The 24,383-nt window shown below is 42.5% G+C and overlaps 1 protein-coding gene and 1 long non-coding RNA gene across 2 annotated transcripts in view; one reads left to right on the top strand and one right to left on the bottom strand.

The window, feature by feature from the left end:
- Positions 1–1,446: 1,446 nt before the first annotated feature.
- ETNPPL (ethanolamine-phosphate phospho-lyase) lies at positions 1,447–20,304 on the bottom strand. The gene is made up of 13 exons (XM_045085558.1): positions 19,998–20,304; positions 17,076–17,194; positions 16,652–16,811; positions 14,317–14,391; positions 11,796–11,886; positions 10,402–10,518; positions 8,224–8,306; positions 7,392–7,617; positions 6,325–6,479; positions 5,846–5,935; positions 5,059–5,189; positions 3,873–3,940; positions 1,447–2,781 (listed from the first exon to the last, which is right to left on the bottom strand). Exons 1-13 carry the CDS (start codon positions 20,051–20,053, stop codon positions 2,650–2,652), a joined length of 1,503 nt encoding a protein of 500 aa, XP_044941493.1. The 5' UTR covers positions 20,054–20,304; the 3' UTR covers positions 1,447–2,649.
- LOC106005401 overlaps positions 18,648–24,383 on the top strand; it is a 32,714-nt gene continuing 26,978 nt past the window's right edge. The window contains exon 1 of the long non-coding RNA XR_001178721.2: positions 18,648–19,387. This is a non-coding gene — a long non-coding RNA (uncharacterized LOC106005401). The remainder of the gene's footprint in view (positions 19,388–24,383) is intronic.

The raw sequence follows: 24,383 nt of genomic DNA, 5'->3' as shown, positions 1-24,383 counted from the left end.
GCATCTTGGACTCCCTGCATCTAGAAAGCATCAGTTGGAGTTGTCATGTTGGCAGGGTTCATTGACTTTGATCTGCAGAAGGGTTGTGGCTGCTGTTCCACCATGGGGGAGACAGGATACATGTGAAACTCAGATGGTATGCTTTGATGTCTCTTGGTACTCCTTGCCTAATTGTAACTGAATAGACAGTGGATCAGCCCTGGCCTGAGAAAGTCATGGTTTCTAGGGGATCATGTGTCTTAGAAATGAGGGCTTGAGATACACCACCACCAGGACATCCAGAAGTGATTGCCCAGGGTGAATGGCATTTCAGTCATGGAGAAGGGAGGTAATGAGTATCAGTTGTGACCCCCAGACATTTACAGTGACAGGAGTTGTAGCTGGCTCCGCTAAGCTCACTCCTCTAACTCTTCCCTGAGGAAGAGAGATACACAAGAACCACTGAAGAGCTACTTCCCAAACCTGCAGGGAAGTGGATCTGTGTGGCACAAGGGGCCAGCCATGGCAGCCATGGCTGTGTGCTCCTCAGCTCTCCTTTAAGAGGGAGCCTGTGGTGAAAGTGCAGTCCTTTGACTGCCTCCAGCTACAGTATATTCAAGACCAGCAGCAACATTCAGGCTGAATAAGTGTTCCCTGGGGGCTCCCAGTCAGTGAGGGAAGCCAATAGGGCGGGCCATCCAGGGCCGGTCATCTCCGCCTGCAGCTGTCTGCACAGTCCACGACCCCGAGTCCCCAGCGTACTGGCAGAGACTTTCCAGAGAGCTGGACCTCAGTCTGAGCCTCTTCCCACTCCGATCTCCTCTCTGGCTCTTCTCTTTTCTTTCGTGCCAGACCTGAAAGCTTTTCCTGACAACTGCTGCTCCTTTATCTTTCACAGGCCCCACCTCTAGTCCATTGTTCACCCAACGATCTTGGTGTTAGATCTATCTTGGGACTCGATCTAGAGATCCAGGGGACCCGAGCTGATACAACCTCAATTGTGACACCCCCAAAACGAGGCAGTTAACCTGGAACCTCACACACAGGTAGTCTCCGCCGCATTTGGGAAGGTGTCACTTGTTTCTAGATCTCTCCTTCTTATTATGGAAACCTAACTTACAGGCAACGAAGAAGAGTGCAGTATATCAAAGAAGAAAGTCTTAATTTTCTATTATTTTATACTTAGAAAACTTGTAACAAAGGTATGGGTTGTTTTTGCCTTGCTCTCTTGAACACACATACACTCTCCAAAAAGAAAAGAGTTTAAGTACTGTCTGAGCTTGCCCACATGGGGTGCTCACGGGATGTGGATCTGTTTGGTGAGGACCTAATCAGCCCAGAAGCCAGCTACAAAGACCTCTACACTACCTCCTTTTCATCAGCTCCTGGGAACCAATTTCTGTATTATCGGCCAGAACCCACAGTCAGTGAAGTTTTCAGGTGGAAAAAGTATTTAATAATGAGACCTTGCTTTTTAAAATAGCATTTTAATTAATCACAAACTCAGAAAGGAAGATTTTACAATTAATTTTCCTCCTGACATCCCTCTCAGTTGTCATGAAATAGCCATAGCAAGAGTATTCTCCCTCCTGCATGGAACAAAAACCAAAATACAAAGTTTAATAAGTCTTTGGAAGGCCACGGAGAGAGAATGGGAAGTGAATACGGAAATTCAGATTTCCTCCAGTTCAGTACATCGGCCTCCAAGTGAATGTCTCACGGTACCAGCATGTCTCAAAGAGACCCTTGAGGTTCCAGACTTCCTCACTTCCCTTGTCCAGTGTCTGGTTATAAATGTGTGTGTGTATGTGTGCGCACTCCTGTTCTTATGTGTGTGGGGCTGTGTGTGGTACCGATAAACTTGATGAGAAAGGAAGATGGCTGGTCGAAAGGTAACTTTCCTACCCGACAGGTAAGTGACTTGCCAAGGGGACACAACCTGACATACACAGAGCTGAGGTCTCCTGACAGAACACAGCACTTTGGCTACTGCTGCTGTTCCAGCTGCATCAGTGTGAGTGTTTCTGAGTTTACTCCTTGTCCTTCTTGCTGACGCCAGGAGCCCACCACGACTCCACAGGACCTTGACTAACCTGGTTCTCAGCCAGAGGTCTGATTTATCCACTTACTTCTTAACACTTGGCTGTAAGCGATTTTTTTCCAAATGGTTTTGATTTCACCAGCCCTAATATTCTCTGCAAAACAAGGGGACACTTTTCTAGTAAAAATGTTTCAGTTTACATCATCTTTTATTAGAGCCCCCAAAATATATATACATCAAATCAATAAAGAATGATTCCTTTGTATTTTAAGGCATAAGTCTGCAAAGTTAAGGAACCTATAGTGCTTTGCTCTCTCATTTCAAACTCTGAAACGGAGTAAAGCCGCCAACTTCATTTTCAATTTGAAGCATGAATTTAGTAGAATAAATTAAGCACATTCAGAAATCTCCAGTAAGGAATTAATAGGCTAGAGGCTGAACTAATCATCCTGACATGGTTTGATTATCACTTGGCTTACTCTTTTCACTCCTTTACCTTTTTATTTACACGTCGAAATGGAATGCAAATTCTACCGGTAGAGGGTACGATAGAGTGGCTAGGAGAGAGAGACACTTCCAATGATTCTCTATAACCCTGGACATTTATCCTACTTTATGGTGTTCATCTCTCATGTCTTGAGCCTCTTACTGAGCAGGGAATGTTTATCAGTGCACAATCCATTTCTCTTTTGGCTGAGATTTTCCCGGGGGTCCAAGGTGCTGTCATCAAGCCATTTCCGTGAGTGTGCTTCCTTCGGCATCTGCAAGACAGGTGCGCAGACTCCAGTGGGTGGCCACTCCACGCTCCACCCTACCCGGCCTCTGCAGGGCTCAGCCCCACACAACATCACAGTGCCCCACCATCCTCCCGAATTCTGCCTAGACTCTCCTATAGACATCTGACATGCAAGGTCAGCATAAAATCCAAGATCCTGAGCCAAAATTTCAGGAACATGGGCGCTAACTCCAATGCGCGATTTCCCATGAACTCCCTTCTCCTTGTCAGTGCATGCTCAGTTCTCAGCTACGGTCCTGTCCTGGACTTGATAATCGAGCGATCAAACTGCAGAGAAGTATGGCTTTCGCGACCTGGTCTGCATTCCACCAAGAGACAGAAGCTGTCCTGTTAGCAAATCATTTGCTCTCATTCAAAGAGCCTAATGTTTCTGCACCAGGAAAAGCGCTTTGCTGACTGCTCAGTACGTGCAGGCGGGCTCGAGGCACTGAGTGTTCCTTTATGCATCGAAGTCATAAACAAATAGCAAATTATGTAACAAAGCCTCTCCAGAGTTCGCCTTTCTGTTTCCGGGGAGTGCTTTCTCACACCCTGGGCAGCTTAGGGAGAGAATGGAAAGGCTCTCTGCTGGAAGCACATCAAATGCAGAAACTAGGCCACTTGGTGCCAGAGATTTCCCAGGCCCCTGCCACCATCCATGACGGAACACTGGCCTTTCAGAGCCACGCGGCTAATGCTTCCGCTGATTTTAAAGGGTGATGTGTGGGAATCCAACCCAGTGTCAGGTGGCCTGCCAACAAGCAGGAAGGAGTTTAGGACATCAGTTACCATTTCTCTCAATATTTTGCCGATTCCCTCTGCTGGCCTGAGGGGTTTTTTGGTGGGTACGGGAACGATTCTGTAAGAATGGCTCTCCGGCTTGCTTTCTTTCAAACGGTATGACACTTGCTTTGAAATGTAATCGTGCACTCAAAATCGCAACACTAAGCCAATCCCAGCAAAGATGGATTATATTCTAAAGGTTATATTGTACAACTTTTTAAAATTTGCCTTCCTTTTAATCGATGTTCCAAAGTTTTAAACTTTTCCCCCCAAAATGGAACAGCAGACTCTTACCTTTGCTCTGCACGGAGCATTCTCAGAGATCACACTCTCACTTTGGGCTCCGATGCCTTCTTCTAAAACTACATCAAGGAAGATACAATGGAGAAGACAGAATAACATAAAAATCTTAAAAAAAAAAAAAATAAAAGACCTTGGTGTGTATAGATATACCTTTAATGAAGAATTGAGAAGTAAATGTAATGCGTTTAAAACATGTCGCTATTAGAATGGCTGCTCTTAGACTTATATTGGCACATTTCATCATTATCATTTACAAGGGCCGCTGAACCTGGGCTGGGTATGCCTGGTTCACTTTATTCAACGGAAATATTCAAATTTATTCAAAGAAAGTGTTCTAACATTTGACAGTACGTTATGTTTTCCAACAGGGTTTTTTGCCACTAGTTTACTCTTCAAGTTCAATTTATGCTCCTAACAAAAAACCAAATGAACTTTATTATATAATACAGGTAATCAAAAGATAAATTCCTATGACAGGGGTAGTTCTGAATGGCAAAAAAAAAAGCCTCAAAATGTAATAAGTGAAATACACATGCAAGTTGAAAGATTCATCATATAGCGAAGAATTGTTAACCTGTAACCCATAAATTTTTATTAATCATGCTTCTCCTATTTCCCGGGGAAGAATGCTAAAACTCTATATGTCATTGCATCTGCGGCGCACCGGGCAAGGCAGACATGCAGTTTTCTTTTTTAAAAAGTGAATTATAGGGGCGCCTGGGTGGCTCAGTGGGTTAAGCCGCTGCCTTCGGCTCAGGTCATGATCTCAGGGTCCTGGGATCGAGTCCCACATCGGGCTCTCTGCTCAGAGGGGAGCCTGCTTCCCTCTCTCTCTCTCCCTCTCTGCCTGCCTCTCCGTCTACTTGTGATTTCTCTCTGTCAGATAAATAAATAAAATCTTTAAAAAAAAAAAAAAGTGAATTATAGGGAAAAAATAAGACTGTGTTCGTTCCTTAAAAACCCAGATCTGGAGCTGTGGGAATGCATGCAGACACTTTAGAGTTAGCTAAGAGTCTACAGAGTTATTACTTTTCAGCTATTTTTTCCTGGTGCTACATAAAGTTACCCATCCATTTCCAAGCGCCTTCCCTTCTGTCAGAAGAACACACACCACACCATCACGTCATGTATGACCAGGTACGGGATGGGGAAGCATCTGAAGCGTCTGCAAACAGACCTGTTAGAATCTCATCAAGTTGGTCCACCATAAACTTAGCATCTTCTTCCGTGAAGCACATAGGTGGTTTTATTTTCAGCACATTTCGGTGAGGTCCATCTGCACTGAGAAGTACTCGCTTTTCTTTCATCCTAATTAGAGCAGGAAATATTCGTGAGTGTATATAAGTGGTAACCAAGATTATTTAAGAACGGTGTGAACAGGGGCGCCTGGGTGGCTCAGTGGGTTAAAGCCTCTGCCTTCAGCTCAGGTCATGATCCCAGGGTCCTGGGATCGAGCCCCACATTGGTTCTCTGCTCTGCAGGGAGCTTGCTTCCTCCTCTCTCTCTGCCTGCCTCTCTGCCTACTTGTGATCTCTGTCTGTCAAATAAATAGATAAAATCTTAAAAAAAAAAAAAAAAAAAAATGGTGTGAACAGGGGCACCTGGATGGCTCAGTCGGTTAGGCATCTGCCTTTCGCTCAGGTCATGCTCCCCGGGTCCTGGGACATGGGCTCCCTGCTCAAGAAGGAGTCTGCTTTTCCCTCTCCCTCTGCCCTTCTTCCCTCTTGTGCTCTCTTTCTCTCTCAAATAAATAAATAAATAAAATTTTTTTTTTTTTTTTAAAGAAAAAGGAATAGTGTGAACATAGAGCAGTTCAGTATTCTCATGCAAGCAGCCCACATTTATAAATTGAATGCATCTCTAACTTCCCTTATTTGGAGAGGTGGGAAGTACAGGAAGCTTTCAAGTGGGGGGAGAGGCATGTTTCAAATGGGGACACCAGGCAGGTGTGGGGGTGCACTTACTTGTAGATGATGTGTTGAGCTTCCTCTGTGGCAGGGGTCCTTTTCTGACGGTCCTTCACCAGGTCAATTCCGATAAACAGGCCAATGCCTCTGAGGAAGATAAAGAAAACTTGACAGATGCTCTCTGAGACACTGCGTTGTCATAAAATACCAACACTGTCCCCCAACTTCAGTTTAATTTGAAGCTGGATTTGATTTGTCATCCAGTTTTTTTTTTTTCTTTACTTTATTTTTTTTTAAGTATTTTTTAAGTATTTTTTTTTTTTAAGTATAAAATTGAGAAAGATATACACCCAAAAGTTAAAAGCGGTGATATCAGTGTTCTGGATTAAGAACGAGTTGTTGTTGTTTTTTTTAAATGGTTTTCAATGTTTTCTAGATTTAGTTTCATGTAATTTATTTTAAATTTATAAGACAAAATTTAAGCTATTTTCATTGGAAAAATGAATAACCACATGACACATTCATGATAAACATACCTGATCTCTCCTATCAAAGTATGTTTAGCCTTCTGTTTATTGAGTAACTCGGTAAGATAATCCCCTACTCTAATGGCATTTCCTTGAAGGTCTTCATTTTCAATTATATTCAGGACAGCCAAACCAACAGCAGAAGATACTGGATTTCCTCCATACTGTAGAAAAAAGGTTACAAAACCATAATGGTTGAATTAGTGGTATTGCTTCATCCATGAGAAATTTGGCTCATACATAAGCAGGTAGAGATAAAATTTCAATAAATTTTTCCCTTGTGCTGTAAACTTTTTAGATTTAGAATATAATGTGATTTTATTTGTTTATGACTGAGCAAAAATTCATTCCAAATTATATTTTCCATGCTGCATGACTGGTATGGAGGACTATCAGGGAATTTATTAGTTCAACCAAACAAAAACCAGACACTGCATTGGGAGCTAAGATTTCAGAGTATGGTTCAGTGAGGGGGATACGGGCTTCTGTCCCTGAACAGTTATGTGAAAACAGCTAAACAAGGACATTTTCTCCAAATAATTTATGTCCTTAGATTTGATTCTTATTTTTAGTTGTCACAAGTCCTATGACACATACGGCACAAACTATAATAATTTTTTCCAAGCTTAAAGTTCATGACTTTTGGGAGGTAAAACCAAGGAAATAAAACTTCCTAAAGATAAAAAATTTACTATCTCCTGTGACAGCCATATAACAATTATAGTACTGTATCATCTAAACACTTTGGAAATGTTTGGGGAATTTAAATGTGATATAAAATAAAGAAGATCATATCATCTGTGGGTGAAACATCATAACTTCTAAAGCTGAGCAAGGCAACCATTTATCACTGGAACAATTAATCATTCTAGAAAGGGGAAAGAAACACAAGGAAAAATACAAGGAGAATTATGCCAGATAGGATGAAATACGGTTAGATCGAAGTCTGGCTGAGGACCTGGGGTGGTTAGCTGGCAATACTGAACCTTATTCTTTATTCTTTACTACAATGGCAAGAAGTGTAAGAGCACACAGTATTTTTCCTTCTTAGCATAAGTCGGGAGGCCAAAATTTACCGTATTGAAATATTCCATCCCAGAACTGCTGAAGGCTTCTGCGATTTCTTTGGTTGTTACCACGCATGCCATTGGGTGACCATTGCCCATTGGTTTTCCCATTGTCACAATGTCTGGAACAAAATCTTCTCCATGCATTTGGAAGCTCCAGAAATGTTTCCCAACTCGACCAAAGCCCACCTGAACTTCATCAGCTATAAACACACCTCCTGCTCTGTGGACATATCTGAAAAGCAAAAGGGAAATCTTGGGTCTTCAGGTCACCAAGAGTCCCCAAACCCACCCACAAAGATACAGATTATGGAGGATATAAAAAAAAAATTGTTGTTAACTTGAGGTTTGGAATAGTTGTCAAAACCATTTCTGTGCTCAAATCCCCAGTGACATCTGCATGATGTCACTGACTTTGAAATATAATCACATACTTTCCAGAGTAGACATGTTCTTATTATTCAGTTTTGTGCTGCTTTGAGTAAGCCCTACTATGGCATTTTAAGTGGGAAGAGAAAGACGTGAACAAGAAGTAGTGTTTAGCAGGCTTAGTCTTCAAATGTTTATTTATTGGTAAAGCATGGGCACTAGCCAGAGAGGATGCCAGGTTGGGGACTGGAGCAGAGCCCCGGAGGCCCCTCCTGCTGGACCACATATACACCCTTTATTTGCTGGATCTTGGGAAGGTGGAGAGGTTCTGGGGAGTCCTGGCGTGGCAGGCATGCTGAAGTGCCTATTTGCCAGCTAGTCCGGAAGTACTTCGATATTTTAACCAGGACGGCCTTGCAGAACGGTCACCAAGACTTCAGTTCGACCCAGAGAGCCCAAGTCAGGTACATACTCTGCCACTTTCTGGAAGTAGCCTGCTGGAGGGATTATTTGTCCGCCACAACTCTGCATGGATTCAGCAATAAAGGCAGCAATCTATACAAGAGAACATGGGGTCAAAGTCCATTAGGTCCCCCTTGAACCCCCTAAAAAAGAGGACTTCTTACAGAGCAGGTTATTTGCGAGATGGCTGGGAATGGCCCCGTGGCAAGAGGCAAATAGGCCACGTGATGACAAAGACAAGAAGAGATAGATGTTAGTGCTGTAAAAGCAACTGATCTGAAATTCATCCGTTTCTGAAATTCTAGAGTACCAGTGAAACCACTGTGTGCGAAATGGAGGAGAGGGCAACCTCCGGTTCCCCATTATTAATTCAAATGCAGTGTTTTCATTAGGATCAACTGAACAAGAATGATGTTTTGATCTGTCTTTGACACAAACTTCTAAAAAAAATTACCCAGGTTCTAAATCCATTGCCATGGTGCCTGTTTCCCTAGATGGGTGATGAGGACAGCCTAAGCCTGGAATTTGCTCTCAGGAAAGAGGAGGGTGACTGAGGGCCACACGCATTAGTTACTGAGCTGTATTCCTAGTTCTTACCCTGAACCAGACTTAACGGAATCAGGCAATTCACAAGAGGAATTGCGAACGAAATGCTCTAGAGGGGAAGAAAGGAGGAGTAGAAAATAGGCGACAATGAATCAAGAAGAGAAAGCACAGACAAGATGAGACAGGAAGTCAAGAGAACCGAGGTTTTCGTCCAGACTACATCTCAGTAACTGTATTACCTTGGCTTAAGTTCTTCACTTTTAAATATTTCATTTAGTACCTATAAAACGAAGCCACTGGACTTATGAGATTGCTTTGTAAGCACATCTACTATTCTGAAGAATCCATCTTTTATTTGCTCATTGCTTTCAGCATTGTTAACAGGACAGCATCAGGTCCATAACTACTGAATGTTAATGTTCTCCAAAAATTTATTCAGACCCTTTTACCAGCAAAAAACCCCATGTGATCTTGGTAATGTAAAGTTTTTTGTTTGGTTTTGTTTTGTTTTGTTTTTCCTGGAAGCACTCTCTACCATTCGTGTAAGGAGGGATGGGCTGCCCTTGAAGAAGAAAGGCATATGAAGGTCCCCGTAACAGGGAGCACTGAGGGCCAGCTACACAGATGTCCCATCTGGAGATATGCAAAATGACTCTCCAGTCACTAGGATAAAAATATTTACATTGGAAAAAGTCAAGTCTTCATTTTTATCTCATTAAAAAAATTTTTAATTGCCCTGTTTATGCCATAAGCCAGTTTAAAGGCAAAGCATATGTCCAGTCACTTTAAAACTCCACATGAGTAACCCACATACAGGCTGGGAATTTATGTTAAGCTGAAGAGAGTAGGGTGAAGACTGAAAAAATGGAAACTCTTCTTCTTACTGTGGAGGATTCTGGTTCTGTGTTTGAAGCCCAGGCTCAGGTTGGGGAAACATTTGCTCTTCCTTGGCTAACCCTGGCTCTGCAGCTTTTAGGAAAGTTATACCAGTTCGAGGGAAGCAGCAAGGCTTCCTGGGCCTGGGAGCCCATTGGTTCAAAGGCCCCAGGGCCACTGGGCCTCTTCCCTTCCCTTCCTCTTATATCACTCTCTACCCCATGGTATTTTCATTTGGAAGAGTCTGTCCATGGGCCTCTCCCCCTACCTCTTCGGCCAGAGTTTGCATCCCACTGGGAAAGTGAGAAATTAGGCCACCAGTTCTAAAACAGGCATAGTGATTGCGTTTCCAGAATAAATAAAAATAGATAGTCTTAGCGACCTGATCATAATAATGCACTTTTTTTTTTTTTAAGATTTTTATTTATTTGTCAGAGAGAGAGCGAGCGAGAGCGAGCACAGGCAGACAGAGTGGAAGGCAGAGTCAGAGGGAGAAGCAGGCTCCCTGCAGAGCAAGGAGCCCGATGTGGGACTCGATCCCAGGACGCTGGGATCATGTCCTGAGCCGAAGGCAGCTGCTTAACCATCTGAGCCACCCAGGCGTCCCAATAATGCAGTTTTTGAAATACAAACCAAGTGAAATGTAAGCAGAGATAAACAGAAAGGAATTGAGATCTAATCCTTTTCCACCTCGCCAATGTGTCACAGTGATTTCGATCCTCTTTACAAAAGATGGGAAGCTGTTTCCAAAGCTATAAATACAAACCTTCCTTCCATTGTTATGAGCTTCTTTAATAATTTCCTTTACTTCATCTGCATAAGCGCTGGCTGGGTCTGCATGATCTTCTCTGTATTTGCCTCTGTAAGTATCTGGAGTTGGTGCCTGGAAACAACCAAATGGTAGTTTAAGATCTATGGCAAAGAAGGGTGATCCCAGGGTCTTGGGATCGAGCCCCACATTGGGCTTCTTGCTCAGCTGGGAGCCTGCTTCTACCTCTGTCTGCCTCTCCTTCTGCTTGTGCTTTCGCTCTTTCTCTATCTCTCTGACAAATAAATAAAACCTTTTTAAAAAGTACTGTGAAAATATCTACTTCTAGGACAAATAAACTCTAAAAAAAAGGCATTTTCCCACAAGAGCATATTAGAAAGGTGATTATGTGAGTTTAAGTGACTCTAGGTTTTTTCGTTCTGTTTCCTTAACATTTCTGAATTCTGTGAAAACCAAGACCTTGGTATTGTGAACAGGAACTTGGATTTGCTCCTAGACCTTTGTTAAGTCAAGACTGCATCCCTATTCGAATCAAGAGCAAATTCACATCCATAAGAGTGATTATCGTATTTGACAATTTCAAGGGATGAACATTGTATTAACTATTCTACACCGAAAATAATACAACACTTACCAACTCTATAGCAAACTGTAATCATTGCAAAAACTAGAATGCCTTAGTACTGATGCCAGGTCTTACCATTTTGAAAGAAGGAATTGACGATTCTCTTAAAGTCTACTGATTCTTAATTAAACTGCCAGTTTTAATGTTTCAAAAACAACTTGACTGGTTTCTTATTTATTTTACTTCATAACTCTACATAATACTTTAGTATAGAGCAGTTTAATTTTTGAGATAGTCATACACACTAGATTCAACTCCAAATTTCAAGCTGGCATCAGTAGACAGGAAAAGAAACTGAAGACCAAAACAAAATGATAGCTGTGAATAACAGCCTTCACTCCCACCACACTAGGTTGATTGTGAAAATTCATTAGTGGATTTTATTTATTTATTTATTTAATTTATTTATTTGACAGAGAGAAAGATCACAGGTAGGCAGGCAGAGAGGCAGACAGAGAGAGAGGGGGAAGCAGGCTCCCTGCCAAGCAGAGAGCCCGATGCAGGGCTCGATCCCAGGACCCTGAGATCATGACCTGAGCTGAAAGCAGAGGCTTAACCCACTGAGCCACCCAGGCGCCCCTCATCAGTGGATTTTAAACAACATTCTGTCATTAACTAGCTTTTCGACTTTACTAAGTCACATAACTGCTCTAGATCTTAGTGTTCTTTTTCACAGTTTCATTTTGGTGAACGGATTGAGCTGGATTATATCATTAGGCATTCTTCCAGAACCAGCTTTCTGATTCTTATACTCTAAGATACTCACCACATGCACAAATGCTTTCTTGACATCTTTGCCCTTCCGGAATTTATATGGACTGATCTCAATTAAAGATGACAGGTGACCATGATAAGCGCTGAAAAGAAAAAGGACAGTAACCAAAATCATTCAGAGAAAGAAGTTTTTGTAGTATATGAAAAACAATAATGTGTATTATCTAGAAGAATCTTAACCTTAGTGCCAGATTTAACTGTATAGGATCTAATTCTTTGTGGCAAGACTGGCCACTTCATTTGTCCAGTTCTCCTTATCCATGTAATAAAACACAGAGGAAACCAAGTATGGATCCTCATAGACTTTTTTTAAGCAGGAAAAGAAAACTTAATTTCTTAGGATGATATTTGATGTGCTAAATTAGAGTGTCTAAATTCAAAAATTATTTTCTACAGATTCACGGAAAACTTGCTGAGTATGTATTCTTTAAATGTATTTGACAGTTATATTCAGGTGAATTTTAAAAACAAATTTTTATCATAGAACGGGCTGTGTTTCTGTCAGGAATCGTTCCTGTGGGATGTCGGATTGCATATGCTGGACAAATACAACTTGGTAAGAGCAAAAGATCTCTTCAGGAAGAACTAAGATTGAGAGGTGACCAAGTGACTGTGAGGTTTCTTTCTCTTGCTTAAAATACAGTTTTCTGTTTCTTGCTCAGGGGCTTAAGTGGGAGATCTGGAAAAGAAATTTTTAAAAGTCCACAAAAAGATAAAACAGAGAGGACTTGCCCTTAACAAAATTAAAGTTGCTACAGAACCATAGTAAGTATGAGAATGATATGTATGTGACAGTAAGTATGTATCAGAATGAGAACAAAGAGAAGACTGGGACAGACACCAGCTCAGAGATACCTCCACACATAAATGTTAATGCAGTGGACCCCTGGTGGATTTCACAGAGGCAGGAGAAGAAAATGAAGAAAACATCTTTGTGATCTGGGGGGGTGTGGTCCCTGTAGGGGGAGTGATATTAACAAAACATAGAATACATAAATTATACAATGAAAATGTTATCTTTTTGATTTGATTAAAATTAAAGATTTCAGTTGAAGGATACCATGGACAAAGCTAAAAGACAGATGATACAGTGGGAAAAGATATTTGAAATGTTTCAAACTTAGATTAATGCTTACAATGGCCATTCTCAACTGGGCCTGCATCACTTGGGAAACTTGGGAATCACTTGGGAAACTTAAAAATACATACTGTTTCCTGGGATCCACCCCTGATTTTCTTTAATTGGTCTAGGGTGGGGCCTGGGCCCTGGAATTCAAAGAATTTTTTTTCCTAGATAATTTTAAGACACAGTCAAGGTTGAGATCTTTTGACCTAGACTGTATAAGCAAACACAAACCATCAAGAAACAGAAGGGAATCCCAACAGAAAAATGGGCAAAGAATATGCATTCTGGTCCTAAGAACCTAGGAATATGTCACATGGCAAAGGGGTCCTTGCAGGTTTGATTAAATTAAGAATCTTGAGATAGAGAGATAATCCTGGGGGGGGGCGTGGTTCAGTGGAATCACAGGAGTCTTTATAGGTGAAAGAAGAGGCAGCAGGACGGTGGTCAGAGGTAGGGGAAGCGAGGTGAGGATGGTGGCCATGTTAGGACTGGTGAAATGGTTGCTCCGAAGATGAAGGGGGGACCCCAGCGCAAAGAATGCAGGCAGCCTCTGCAAGCTGGGCAAGGCAAGGAAACAGAAGAAGTCTGCAGAAGGAGCACCGTCCTATTGACATCTTTATTTTGGCCCAGTGAAGACCCATTTTGGGTTTCTGTTGTACAGAACTGGGAGGAAATAAATTTGTGTTGCTTAAGCCACTACATTTGTGGTAATTTGTTAAGGCAGGAAAGAAAATGAATATATGACCCAATACATAAAACAAGAGAAGCCTATCTAAGGGCAAGAAATGAGGTATGTGTTCAATTTAACCCTCTGTGACTGAGATGAGTGGGGTGAAGAGGTAGATAGAAAATTAAAAGAAAAAGTCTTAAAGATGGGGGTTGTTAGCTTTCTTGTTTAAAATGGAATGAAGTCACGTTAAGGAGATGAAATTAAATAATGGCTGGTAATTGTCACAAACGAACAAGAAAGGACTATCTTTTACTTGGTTTCTTATTTTCTTCAAGATTTGCTCTACCTTGTTATCTTTCGAATTGATTACAGTGGGTCATCACAATGGTGATGTGAACATATAGAGTCTGAAGAAATTAATTATATTTTTATTTGGAAAATACTGAGTTACTCATTATGAGGCTCCATAAACGGTTAGTGATTCAGGCAAAGTCTATGAGGCCATGGCCATAGCACTCAAGAGAGACTCCCCCACTTGCAGGAATTTGATGGAATTAAGTATTCTTCAGAGTTTGGCTGGCCTTGATACCTTGGTACACAATAAAATCATGGTGCCGTATATCCGCCCTCCTCCCTGAGTGCTTGTGGTTGCAAAACTGATACAATTTTGTCTCTTGAAGGAGCTTCTTGCTTAGAAGTCTTACATCCCAAACTTACTGGTCAAGAGTGATCACATCTTGGTGGCCTCTGAACTGCCGAGCCAAGCGTAAGGCCAAGTCATTGGCTTCAGATCTATTAAGAGAACACAGAGAGAGAGGTCAAAATATTTTCAAAATGTTTTCAAAATATTTCAAAATGTTAATGACAAAAGTTGTAAGATCCCAGTTTTTCAGAAATGTAGGCGGGAAATAAGTACAAGTCCTTTCTTTGCCCTCTAGTCTGCCCCCACCCCCCGCAGTCTCACTTCATCCCTCTCATACAAGTTCCCCAGATGTCTTCAGTAAAGAATGAAACACACAGGGGCACCTGGGTGGCTCAGTGGGTTAAAGCCTCTGCCTTCAGCTCGGGTCCTGATCTCAGGGTCCTGGGATCGAGCCCCACATCGGCTCTCTGCTCGGTGGGGAGCCTGCTTCCTCCTCCCTCTCTCTCTGCCTGCCTCTCTGCCTACTTGTGATCTCTGCCTGTCAAATAAATAAATAAAATTTAAAAAAAAAAAAAAAAAAGAATGAAACACACAGAAGAAACCCGATGCAAAGGATACGCTGCTCATTTCAGACTTCCACCCAACTCAGCCGCGTGAGTAGGGGACTGACTTCAAGGATGTTAGGAAGCCTGATTAAGCCTGATCTCGAAGGGAGGAACGGGAGAACGAGAGCCCATTAACAGACCTCTGAACTATGTTGCACTGACCCAATACAGATGAGCTCCTTATGGACATAATAAGGCTTATAATTTTTCTATCTGGTTTACACAGCCTTAAGACACGAGTCAGACACAGAAGAAAATAATCACAAGTGGGATGTTTATTATCCGCCCAACATCATGCTCAGTGTTTGCTTGCATTTATTCTCGTAATACTCCTTTGCAAGGCAAGTGCTGCCCTCTCATTTTTGTGGATGAAGAAAGAGCCTCAGAGACGTTAAGGAGGCAGAGTAAGTTCTCACAGCTACTAAGAGATAGAGCCAGCATTCAGACCAAAGTCTGTTTAACTTCAAGATTATTCTCCGTACTTGCCCAGGTTCTATCATCTCCAGTCTCTGGGGACAGTCTTTGGGGGCAATCCCCCTTTGACAGTACAGGATTCTTTAGAAGTGAAAGTCAAATATGATGGTATTTAATTTATTGAAGGCAAAAATGCTTTACAACAATAAATTAGATCCTAAAATACCTTAACTCTTTACTAAGAAAAAGGGATGATCTTCTGCTTTATTTTTTTTTTTTTTAAAGATTTTATTTATTTATTTGACAGAGAGAGAGATCACAGGTAGGTAGAGAGGCAGGCAGAGAGAGAGAGAGGGAAGCAGGCTCCCTGCTGAGCAGAGAGCCCGATGCGGGACTCGATCCCAGGACTCTGAGATCATGACCTGAGCCGAAGGCAGCGGCTTAACCCACTGAGCCACCCAGGCGCCCCGATCTTCTGCTTTAAACTTGGTTTTAAAACCTCATTGCAAAGACAGAAGTGAATCACAGAATCACAGAATCAAACAGTTACAGAATTTCCAATAGTTTTAATCCACTTATACTTAATTTCAAAAATACAAGTGTACACTGTATGCACAGAGGAAATCCCAATATAAAGTTGCATTGCAAGCTTTTCACGTCAGTAGAAAACACATTTTTCCAAAACACATTTTTAACGGTCTGCACAATATTCCACAAAATGGATATATAACTTGAATTTACAGAATTTAAAAGTTGGAACATATCCATTCTTTTGAACTTACTCCTTCTTTTTTTGTATTTGTGTTGAGGAAAATTGCCCAAGAAACAAGTCAATCAAAAGTCTTACAGAAGTTACAGCTTGTTCAGTAGAATTCTTCTTTTGCTAAAACCCCTCATTTCCTGCCTTAAAGAAACTATGGAGGCCGACTGATTCTTTAGCTACTTACTCTACTTCCTGAGGAGGTGAGAGACATCTGACAGGTTAGGTTTTATCTTAGGAATCCCAGGCGTGGATATTTTTGCCATAGTTACCACCCAAGTATCTAAGCTTCAGAGATAGTAAAGCATGCTAGGTAATCTTCCCCATCTCTCTCCTAGGAAGCCACAGTCATAAGGAGTTGAGTGGCATGCTCACGTTAATCATCAGAGGCTGGGTCAATCCCCTAGGACATGATGTTGGGGAGCCTATCGACCACAAGCTCAGGAAGTAAAGCCAAAAAAACAGAACCATCAGGGCCCCATCGTGTGGTCACTTAGTAAATGGCAAGAATCTCCGGAAACCTGAGATGTCTGGGCTCCCCCCAGGAAATCAAGAAGAAAGGTATGTGTGGGGGTGTATAAAAACAGATTGGGGGGAATGGGGTGTGGCGGGGGGAAGCTGGAAACATACCCTGAGTTGGTAAAATAGCAAACAGAGAGTTTCTCTGGCAGGGTTGCTACAAGGCGCCTGGCGTACTCCACGATATTGTCGTGAAGGAATCGAGAATTGGTGTTTAGCAGCTCCATTTGCTTCACGGCAGCCTTGACCACTTCTGGATGACAGTGTCCCACTAAAATGCAGAAGACAAAAACCCAGAAAAGGAATGAGGATTCTAAATTCCCAGGAAGTTGGTGGGATTCTGAAGCAAGGGGGGAAAAAAGATGAGCTTCTTCCTCCCCACACTCTGCTGCTAACCTGTTCTGGGCTAGGACTCTGGGCCCGTCCAGCCAAGGAACAGCAGCCCCTGTACCTCCCGGGGCAGATATTAGTGGTGCCATGTCTGCCCCAGTCCACAAATGTATCCTTCCAAGCGCAACGGAGACTGGATGCTTACCGTGGGCCACATTGTTGATGCAGTCCAGGTACTGTTCTCCTCTCTCATCAAACATGTACTGTCGTTGGGCTCGCACTATTTTGATGGGATCCGCAGCAAAGAAAACTTTGCATGAGGGTCTAGAAATAAGGAAAGGAAACACTTTGATCTGGAAGGACTCAATGAAGGTCATGATCAGTGGAAATTTATAGCTACATAAAGGAAAGGGAAAACACAACCTGGGTGACATACATTACTATTATTATTATTTTTAAATTTCATATTAGCCTGGAAACTTTCACCTTAATCCCCCATTGGTGACCCTGCTCACATTTCGTGTGTTTGTTATATTAAATTTGCCATGATTTGACAACTGTTTAGAGGCACCTGGGTTCACTCTGACAACTCTAATTACACAAACCAATAACTAATATTCCTCTGGGAAGTTTTGTTCTACCAGAAAATGAAACAAACAAACAAACATTATTTTGAGGTTTATGATGTGTCAGGACCTGACAAATATTACAAATATCATTTCATTTAATTCTCCCAATAATCTTATGAAACAGGGGTTATTATCATTTTCATTTTTATAAGTGAGGAAACTGAGGCACAGAAAAATCAAAAAACTTGTTCAAGATTACAGCCAGGAAATGGAAATAACAGAATTTGAAAGTAGACCATTCTATACCGCAGCCCAAAACAGTGTTTGCTTGCTTTCTCTTGCTTCCTTTGTAATCAAATCTATAAAGAAATGAATAGTACCGAGAGCTATAAATAAATTGGTAATAAATACTATAAAAAAGATTTTTATAGGACACCATTTCCAAGTCTTTTGAGGAGTATTTGTCCTGTACCAAAGAGATTTTCAATTCTTAAATAATGAAATCCAATTATTCTTTTAACCTCTTAAGCCATTATTTTGAGCAAAATAAAAGGTCATCCATATTTTTGGTTATTTGGATGAATGTCTGGAGTATAAATCTTAGCAACATAGAACCATTACAAAGTTTTCTGATGTTGGCCCTATGGACATGTAGAAACTAAAATGTAATAGATTCTTATTATTACTATTATTACTTAAAGATTTTATTTATTTATTTGACAGAGAGAGAAAGCGCACAAGCAGGGGGAGAATCAAGCTCCCTGCTGAGCAAGGAGCTCCTTGAGGGAATCTGTGCCAGGACCCTGGGATCATGACCTGAGCCAAAGCAGGTGCTTAACCCAGTAAGCCACCCAGGCTTCCCTGGAATATATTATTTTTCTTTTGCATGCACAAACAAAAATATGCGACATGCGTTGCAGGTATTTTGGAGGGTAACTAGATGTTTATATATTAAATTGATATGTAAGTGTTTAGGAGGTATTTTAATTATTGTGTATAGGTAATCTTAACTTAAAATTGCCTCAGATTAAGCATCATCAGTTAAAATGGGAAACAATATTTAATGAGAATTTCTTATTGGTTCAATCTCAGCTGTTAGCTTATACCTGAGTTAAAAGCCAAAGCAAACCTGTGTCATGAATGTGGGCTGTGAACTGCAGACTTCACCTTCTCTTGCTAAGAGTATTTTCCACCTCTCCACTCAGACTTCAAGTAAAATTCTTTCAGGCTGTCCCTGCTTACATTCCTCCCTTCACAGAATTTCTTCAGTTCACAGTGGAAATCACTGGGTTTGCACTGGACTCTAACTACATTGCAGGATTGAAAACTAACAGAATGGAGTGGTGATTAGAAAAGGACAAGGGGTGACTGGGTGGGGAGGGAGGAAGTGGACCATTTTGGCTTTCCCTGCACGGAGGTGAGAGCGTTCAGCCAGTCTCCTAAAAGGCCATCTAGAAACTTCCCGGGTTGAGACCAGGAGGAGTAGGAGCAGCCGCCTAGTATTTCTCAGAAGAGGATACCAGTTCTTTTCTTTCTTATGTCCCAGTCCTCTCCCGTTCACCCGCGACACTGCTTGTTAATTACGTGGGACTATTGCCGGCCTTTGACTTGACAGTGGCCACAGTCATCATTGATATTTACAGGTGCCTTTTTAAAAAACCAGATTGTTATTATTAACGCTTATTAATCTCCCTTGCTGGCTCCCGTGAAGCAGAATGTTACTCCTACTTCCACAGAAGAGGAAATGAAAATAATCTGACAGAGGTCACGCAGGTAACGAGACCCACTACTAGGGCCAGAGCCCAGGCCAGACTCCGCGTTCAGTCCCGTGCACTCACCAGTCTTCTACCGAGTTTATACCGCGTTTAGAACACGGGCAAAGGAAAAGCAGACTGGAGAGATCACTGCACCTTTTCATTGTACTGAGGGCACAGCTTGGGAGACCAAGGTGGGTAAGTGGCATTTTACCCTTCAGAAGGAGGTTGTAAGGGTTTTTGTTTGTTTGTTTTTTTTAAACTGCCCGGATTAACCCTTTATCTAACCAAACATGCAAGAAGAAAAAAGTTCACTTTTAGCAAAAGCTGTCAGAATTCGTTTCTGTTCATAGCCAGTATCGAAATTATTTTTTCAGTTCCGAGTTTGGGGGAACGTTCGAGTTGCTGGGATTTGGCGGAGAGCTACCCAGCTTCCCTCGCAGCGCCCATCCCTGGACTGGAGTGCCTCTCCTGGGGGCATTAACTCTCGCGGGTCAACTCTTCCGGCCGCCCGCAGCCCCCACGCGCCCGCGGGCTGCGGAGCGCCGGGACCGCGCAGGCGGAGGGGCTGCAGGCACCCGGGGCGGGCGCGGGGGTTGGGGTGGGGGCGGGGATGGGGGTGGGAGAGCGGCGGCGCGCGTGCGCAGGTGCGGCACGGCTGGGCGGTGGCCTCTCGGGCGCACCCCGCCGGCCTCAGCCCTGTCGCCGTCCGGCTCGCGGCTACCTCCCCGGCTGCGGCTCCGCGCCCCCTGCGCTAGTTCTTTCCCCGCTCTGCGCCTCTCCTCCCGGCTTTGGAGCCCTCACCCGATGTGCTTCCTCCTCAGCTCCAGGGTGTCCTGCTTGCTGTACAGCTCGCACATGGTGGCGCGGCCTCCGGGCGCTCCCCGAGGCTCCCGGTCGCGTGTGTGCGCCTCCCTCGCAAGCCCGCGGGCTGCCTCCGCGGCGGGCCTTTTCCGCCTGATCCCTCCTGGGGGTCCCTTTGCCCTGGGCGTCGGAAGTCACCGGTGGCATCAACTAGCTGGGGTCATCCCCCTTTTAAGTCTTGCCCTACCTTCGCCCTCCGCCAAGCCCCACCCTCCCTTTCCCCTCCTCCGCCCGGTGCCTGCTTTGGCAAGTCGCCGGACTAGCCACTCAATCGCCACCACCCCTGACCCTGGTCTAACTGGCTCCCGTCCCTGCCCTGCGCTTCCCATTTGCCCTCCTAATCCTTGCTGCTGCTTCGGACTCGCCTTCAATTTCCCTAATTTGGCCTTGCCTTCGCCTTTCGCCTCTGCCCGCGAATTCCTTCCTTACCTCCTCCTTTCTCGTTTCTTTTTGGTGTATCCCATTATGTTCTTGTAAAGGTCTGAGTTAACCCAGACTCGACAGTCGTCTCCTTTCTCACTTTGAGCGTATTTCACTACCCATAACCTGTAACTCAGCAAAAGTAACAAGTCACATGCCCTGAAGAAAAGTAACAGGGGACTCAGCTCGGTACTTGCTGGGAGTGATAATGTATTTCAATGTGTTTCCAAAGATCCACTTTAATTGCACTTCTAATTTCTCTACTACAATAGAGAGTATAAACATATACCTTACCTGGTTCAGTCCTTGAGACAACCCTGAGAGATGATCAGATTTATCATGCCATTAACATATAGGGAAAGTGAGGTTATTCCTTGTCCCGTGATTACATGTCTACCTGGTGGTGCCCTTGGAATTCATTCCTAGGTTTCTTGACTTCCTTCGGGATGATCTTCATATACGGATTAAATTGGAGGTTCAATATCTCGGCAGAGTTAATCCTAATTCACTATACCATTAAGTCATGTTATTTTAAGAACTAAACATCCTCTAATTGAACTCCCCTGTTCCATAGTTAAGAGCAGTGAGGCACAGAAAAGGTAGTTCTATTCAAGGTCCTGCAACTACTTAGCCATAGAGTTTAAACTAGATCATTTCATTCCTTCTGTGTTTTGAAAGGAAGCGAAGAAATTTAACTATAACAACACACTTGAAAAATGTTTGCAGACAATCTTCCTCCTGAATGAAGTTATAAATTTACATTAAGGCAATGCAGAAGCAGTATTACTTAGGCATTGCCTAAGGTAAGTTGACAAACCGAGTTTTGTGAGGAACAGTGTGGTAAGAATCCTGGGTGATTTAAATGAAGGGCAGAAGGCACTTAGGAGACTTGCAAGAAATCCCAATCACATAATCTTGGTCTACTTCCATACTTGAAAGATGATGCCAAATGCACATTTATTCTCAAAACACCTAGACCTGGTGAAATCACAGATAAGCCATGCTTTTTCTATAAATCTCCATGGTTTCTTATTATTCCCAGTACTTTAAAATATGTTCTGTAAATAATGCTGGACCAAGAGTCTTAGGGCCTAGATCTGGTTCTTCCATAAATTGGTTGGGTTTCTTGACCTTTCAGCGGCCAAATTTCTTTGTACTAAAATAAATAAACAAACAAAAAACAAATAAATAAATAAAAATCTCTCTTCCACCAAAGTATTATAAAGAAGGCTTTAAAGTATTATAAAGTCCACAAACAATGTGGCAGGATCATTGTTAAGGTCTCAATGATCCTATTCTTTTTTTTTTTTTTTTTTTAAAATACCTGACCTCTCAGCAGTTGACCTCTCCTTTCTCCTCAAAGCATTTACTCTTTTGATTTCTTGGCACCACCACACTTCCCTCATTTTCTTCTGTCACTCAACATTGACATGTTCGTATCTATGAGGGTAAGGTCTTGGGCAATTTCTTTTCTCTGTACTCTTTCCCAGAGTAATCCACCATGACTCCTTTGGACTGAGGACCCATCAAAGTGCCACATTTACATCTCCACCCAGATCTTCTTGGTCCCAGACTCTCATATCTACTTCGTTTCTTGACTTCTCTACTTCAATGTTTCATAGATACCTCAGCCTGAATGAGTCCAAAATGGAAGCTTTGATCCCCACCCCCAAGAGACTGCCTTCAATAGGGCCCTCCCCCGCAACCAGGCATTCATGGGCTCATTCAAAATATATCAAATGCTCACTGTATGTCCCTGAATGCTTCAGTTGCAGGAGAGAATAGTGAACTAGACTGAATGGACACACCCTCGGTGGCTTGTGCACTGGCCAGCATAGGGCCACTAGCCACCAGTGATTTTTGAGGACTTAAAATGTGCTAGTCTGAATGAAATGTGCTCTCAGCGTAAAATATACACTGTATTTTGATGACCTTATACAAAAAAAAAAAAACCTTTAACATTTCTCATTAAGTGTTATATTGCTTACTTGTTGGAAAAATATTCTAGATACATTGAATTAAGCAAAATATATCATTAAAATTAATTTCACCTCTTTTTTAAATGTATCTTCTAGCAAATTTAAAATTTCATATATGGCTTGCATTACTTTTCTATTGAATGGGATTATTCTAGAGTTAAGTTAAATTATTTTTAAGCCCTGTTGACTCCACTTCAAAATACATGCTAAATCTATCTGCTACCACCCTTTGGAAGCCTGCTGCATTTCCTCCAACACTTATGCAGATGAATTTCCTTGTTTCCCCCTCCCACCCTGTACAGACTCAATCAGATCCTGTCCTTTCCCTTCCTAAAACCCAGCAGTGACTACCAGCTTTCCTCTCCACGCTCAGTCTCCCCTGCCCTCCAACCCCATATTCCTTGTCCTTTATGACTTCAAGAATGCATCAGAGAGGTCATTCTTGACTACACTGCCTCATGTAATTTTCAGTTAATTAAAAACATCTCTGTTCCTCTGTCTGAATCCCCTTTTTGTGTTTTATCTGCCTTGTTCATCACTGTACCTTCAGCACTATCACTACGCTTGACCTATGGTAGATTGATAAATATTTGCCGACTGATGGACTGACTGACTGAAACAGGAAAGATATTTAAAGACTTAATACCTTGTTTTGAAGATGAAATTTCTTACTGGCAATATAGCCCTCGAAACTGTTGCCTCTATTTGCCGGTTGATGGCCAACTTATATTTTAACCATTTCTTTAGGAGAGAGATGCTCAGATTCACTATCTTTCATGGGAAAATAAGTTACTGTGGCAAAAAAGTTATTTCCCCATTGTCTTACTCATTTCACAATGTGAAATACTATAATATTACATTAAAATTATAGTGTCAACAAAGTACCAGGGGTAGTTTTTGATGAAGTTCTAGAACCTAGGTGAGGTTTGGTGGGCTGAGGTCCGGAGCCGATGACCAAGAAAGAATTCTTGAGACATCTTTGGTGCAAAATGGTGGTTTATTACAGCAAGGGGACAGGACCCGTGGGCAGGAAGAGCTGCTGCCCCGGGTAGTGAGAGATGGCAGGTTCTGTACCTAGCGGTTGGGGGAAGGTGAGGGGAAGGGAGGTTTCAGTGGAGTTTTCATATGCTAAAGAGGGCCTACAAGGTGCAGAGATACCGGAGGCCTTGCGGAGGTCTTGCGGCTTGATCAGTGTTGTCTTTTTGCAAGCCATTCACATTTCTGCTATTAAGCGTCTTTGTTAGTGAGATTTGGGTTTAGAAGAAATTTAACTTTATTTAGGGCTTGAGGCACTGAGCTATTTGCCTCTGGAACTTGTGCTATTGATAAGGTAACTTCTTTGTCTGCAGATCTCTAGGACAATTGCAAACCAAGCAAGACTCAGGATTCTGATCTCTGCAAGTTAACTATTTGTTTCTCGTTTATGGCAGTCAGGGGTGCCTGAGAATGCTACACACATTACCGAGGGGAGCAGGTGGAGAGGGGGTGCACGGTGCCGGCTTTTGCTTTGTCTTCAGCCAGCCTCCTGCTCCCTCATCAGTTTTCAAATAAAGAGTAGACATATAATAGCACTAAAATAAAGATAGATAAAAGTCAACAGTTCACCCTCTACAAAGTTTTGTCAAAAAACAAATTCTCAGGTATATTTTGGGTATGTTTTCTTGTGTACCTCTCTGTCCTATGACTGTCTGGGAGGAGTGGGTGCTGGAGGTCCTTTCCTCCCAGAAGTAGACACTGTTCAGTTTGGGTCTTGATCCTATTGATTGGATCACACTATTGAGTGAGTTCTGACCTGAAGACCACACACAGATCAGTCAACCATCTAGGCTTGGCCAAACCATACTCTGAGTGACTGATATGAGAAGACTCAGCATGCATGAGCTTGGGACCATCAGAATTTCACTCAGTAGTCTGATGAGAAGAGTCT

This window comes from Mustela putorius, unplaced genomic scaffold, assembly GCF_011764305.1.
Source record: "Mustela putorius furo isolate JIRA1106 unplaced genomic scaffold, ASM1176430v1.1 tig00000868_pilon_pilon_pilon, whole genome shotgun sequence".
Classification (NCBI taxonomy): Eukaryota; Metazoa; Chordata; class Mammalia; order Carnivora; family Mustelidae; genus Mustela; species Mustela putorius.
The sequence above is the reverse complement of the archived record's forward strand: the minus strand, read 5'-3'. Positions and strand labels throughout refer to the sequence as shown.

Bases quoted from the DNA above. Each gene is read 5' to 3' on its own strand.
- ETNPPL (XM_045085558.1), bottom strand. From the start codon at position 20,053: ATGTGCGAGCTGTACAGCAAGCAGGACACCCTGGAGCTGAGGAGGAAG. The intron at 16,812-17,075 runs GTAAGCATCCAG...TCTGCATTTTAG, and splicing joins CATCAACAATGTGGCCCACG to TGGGACACTGTCATCCAGAA. The intron at 11,887-14,316 runs GTAAGTTTGGGA...TTTTCTTTTCAG, and splicing joins GATGTGATCACTCTTGACCA to CGCTTATCATGGTCACCTGT.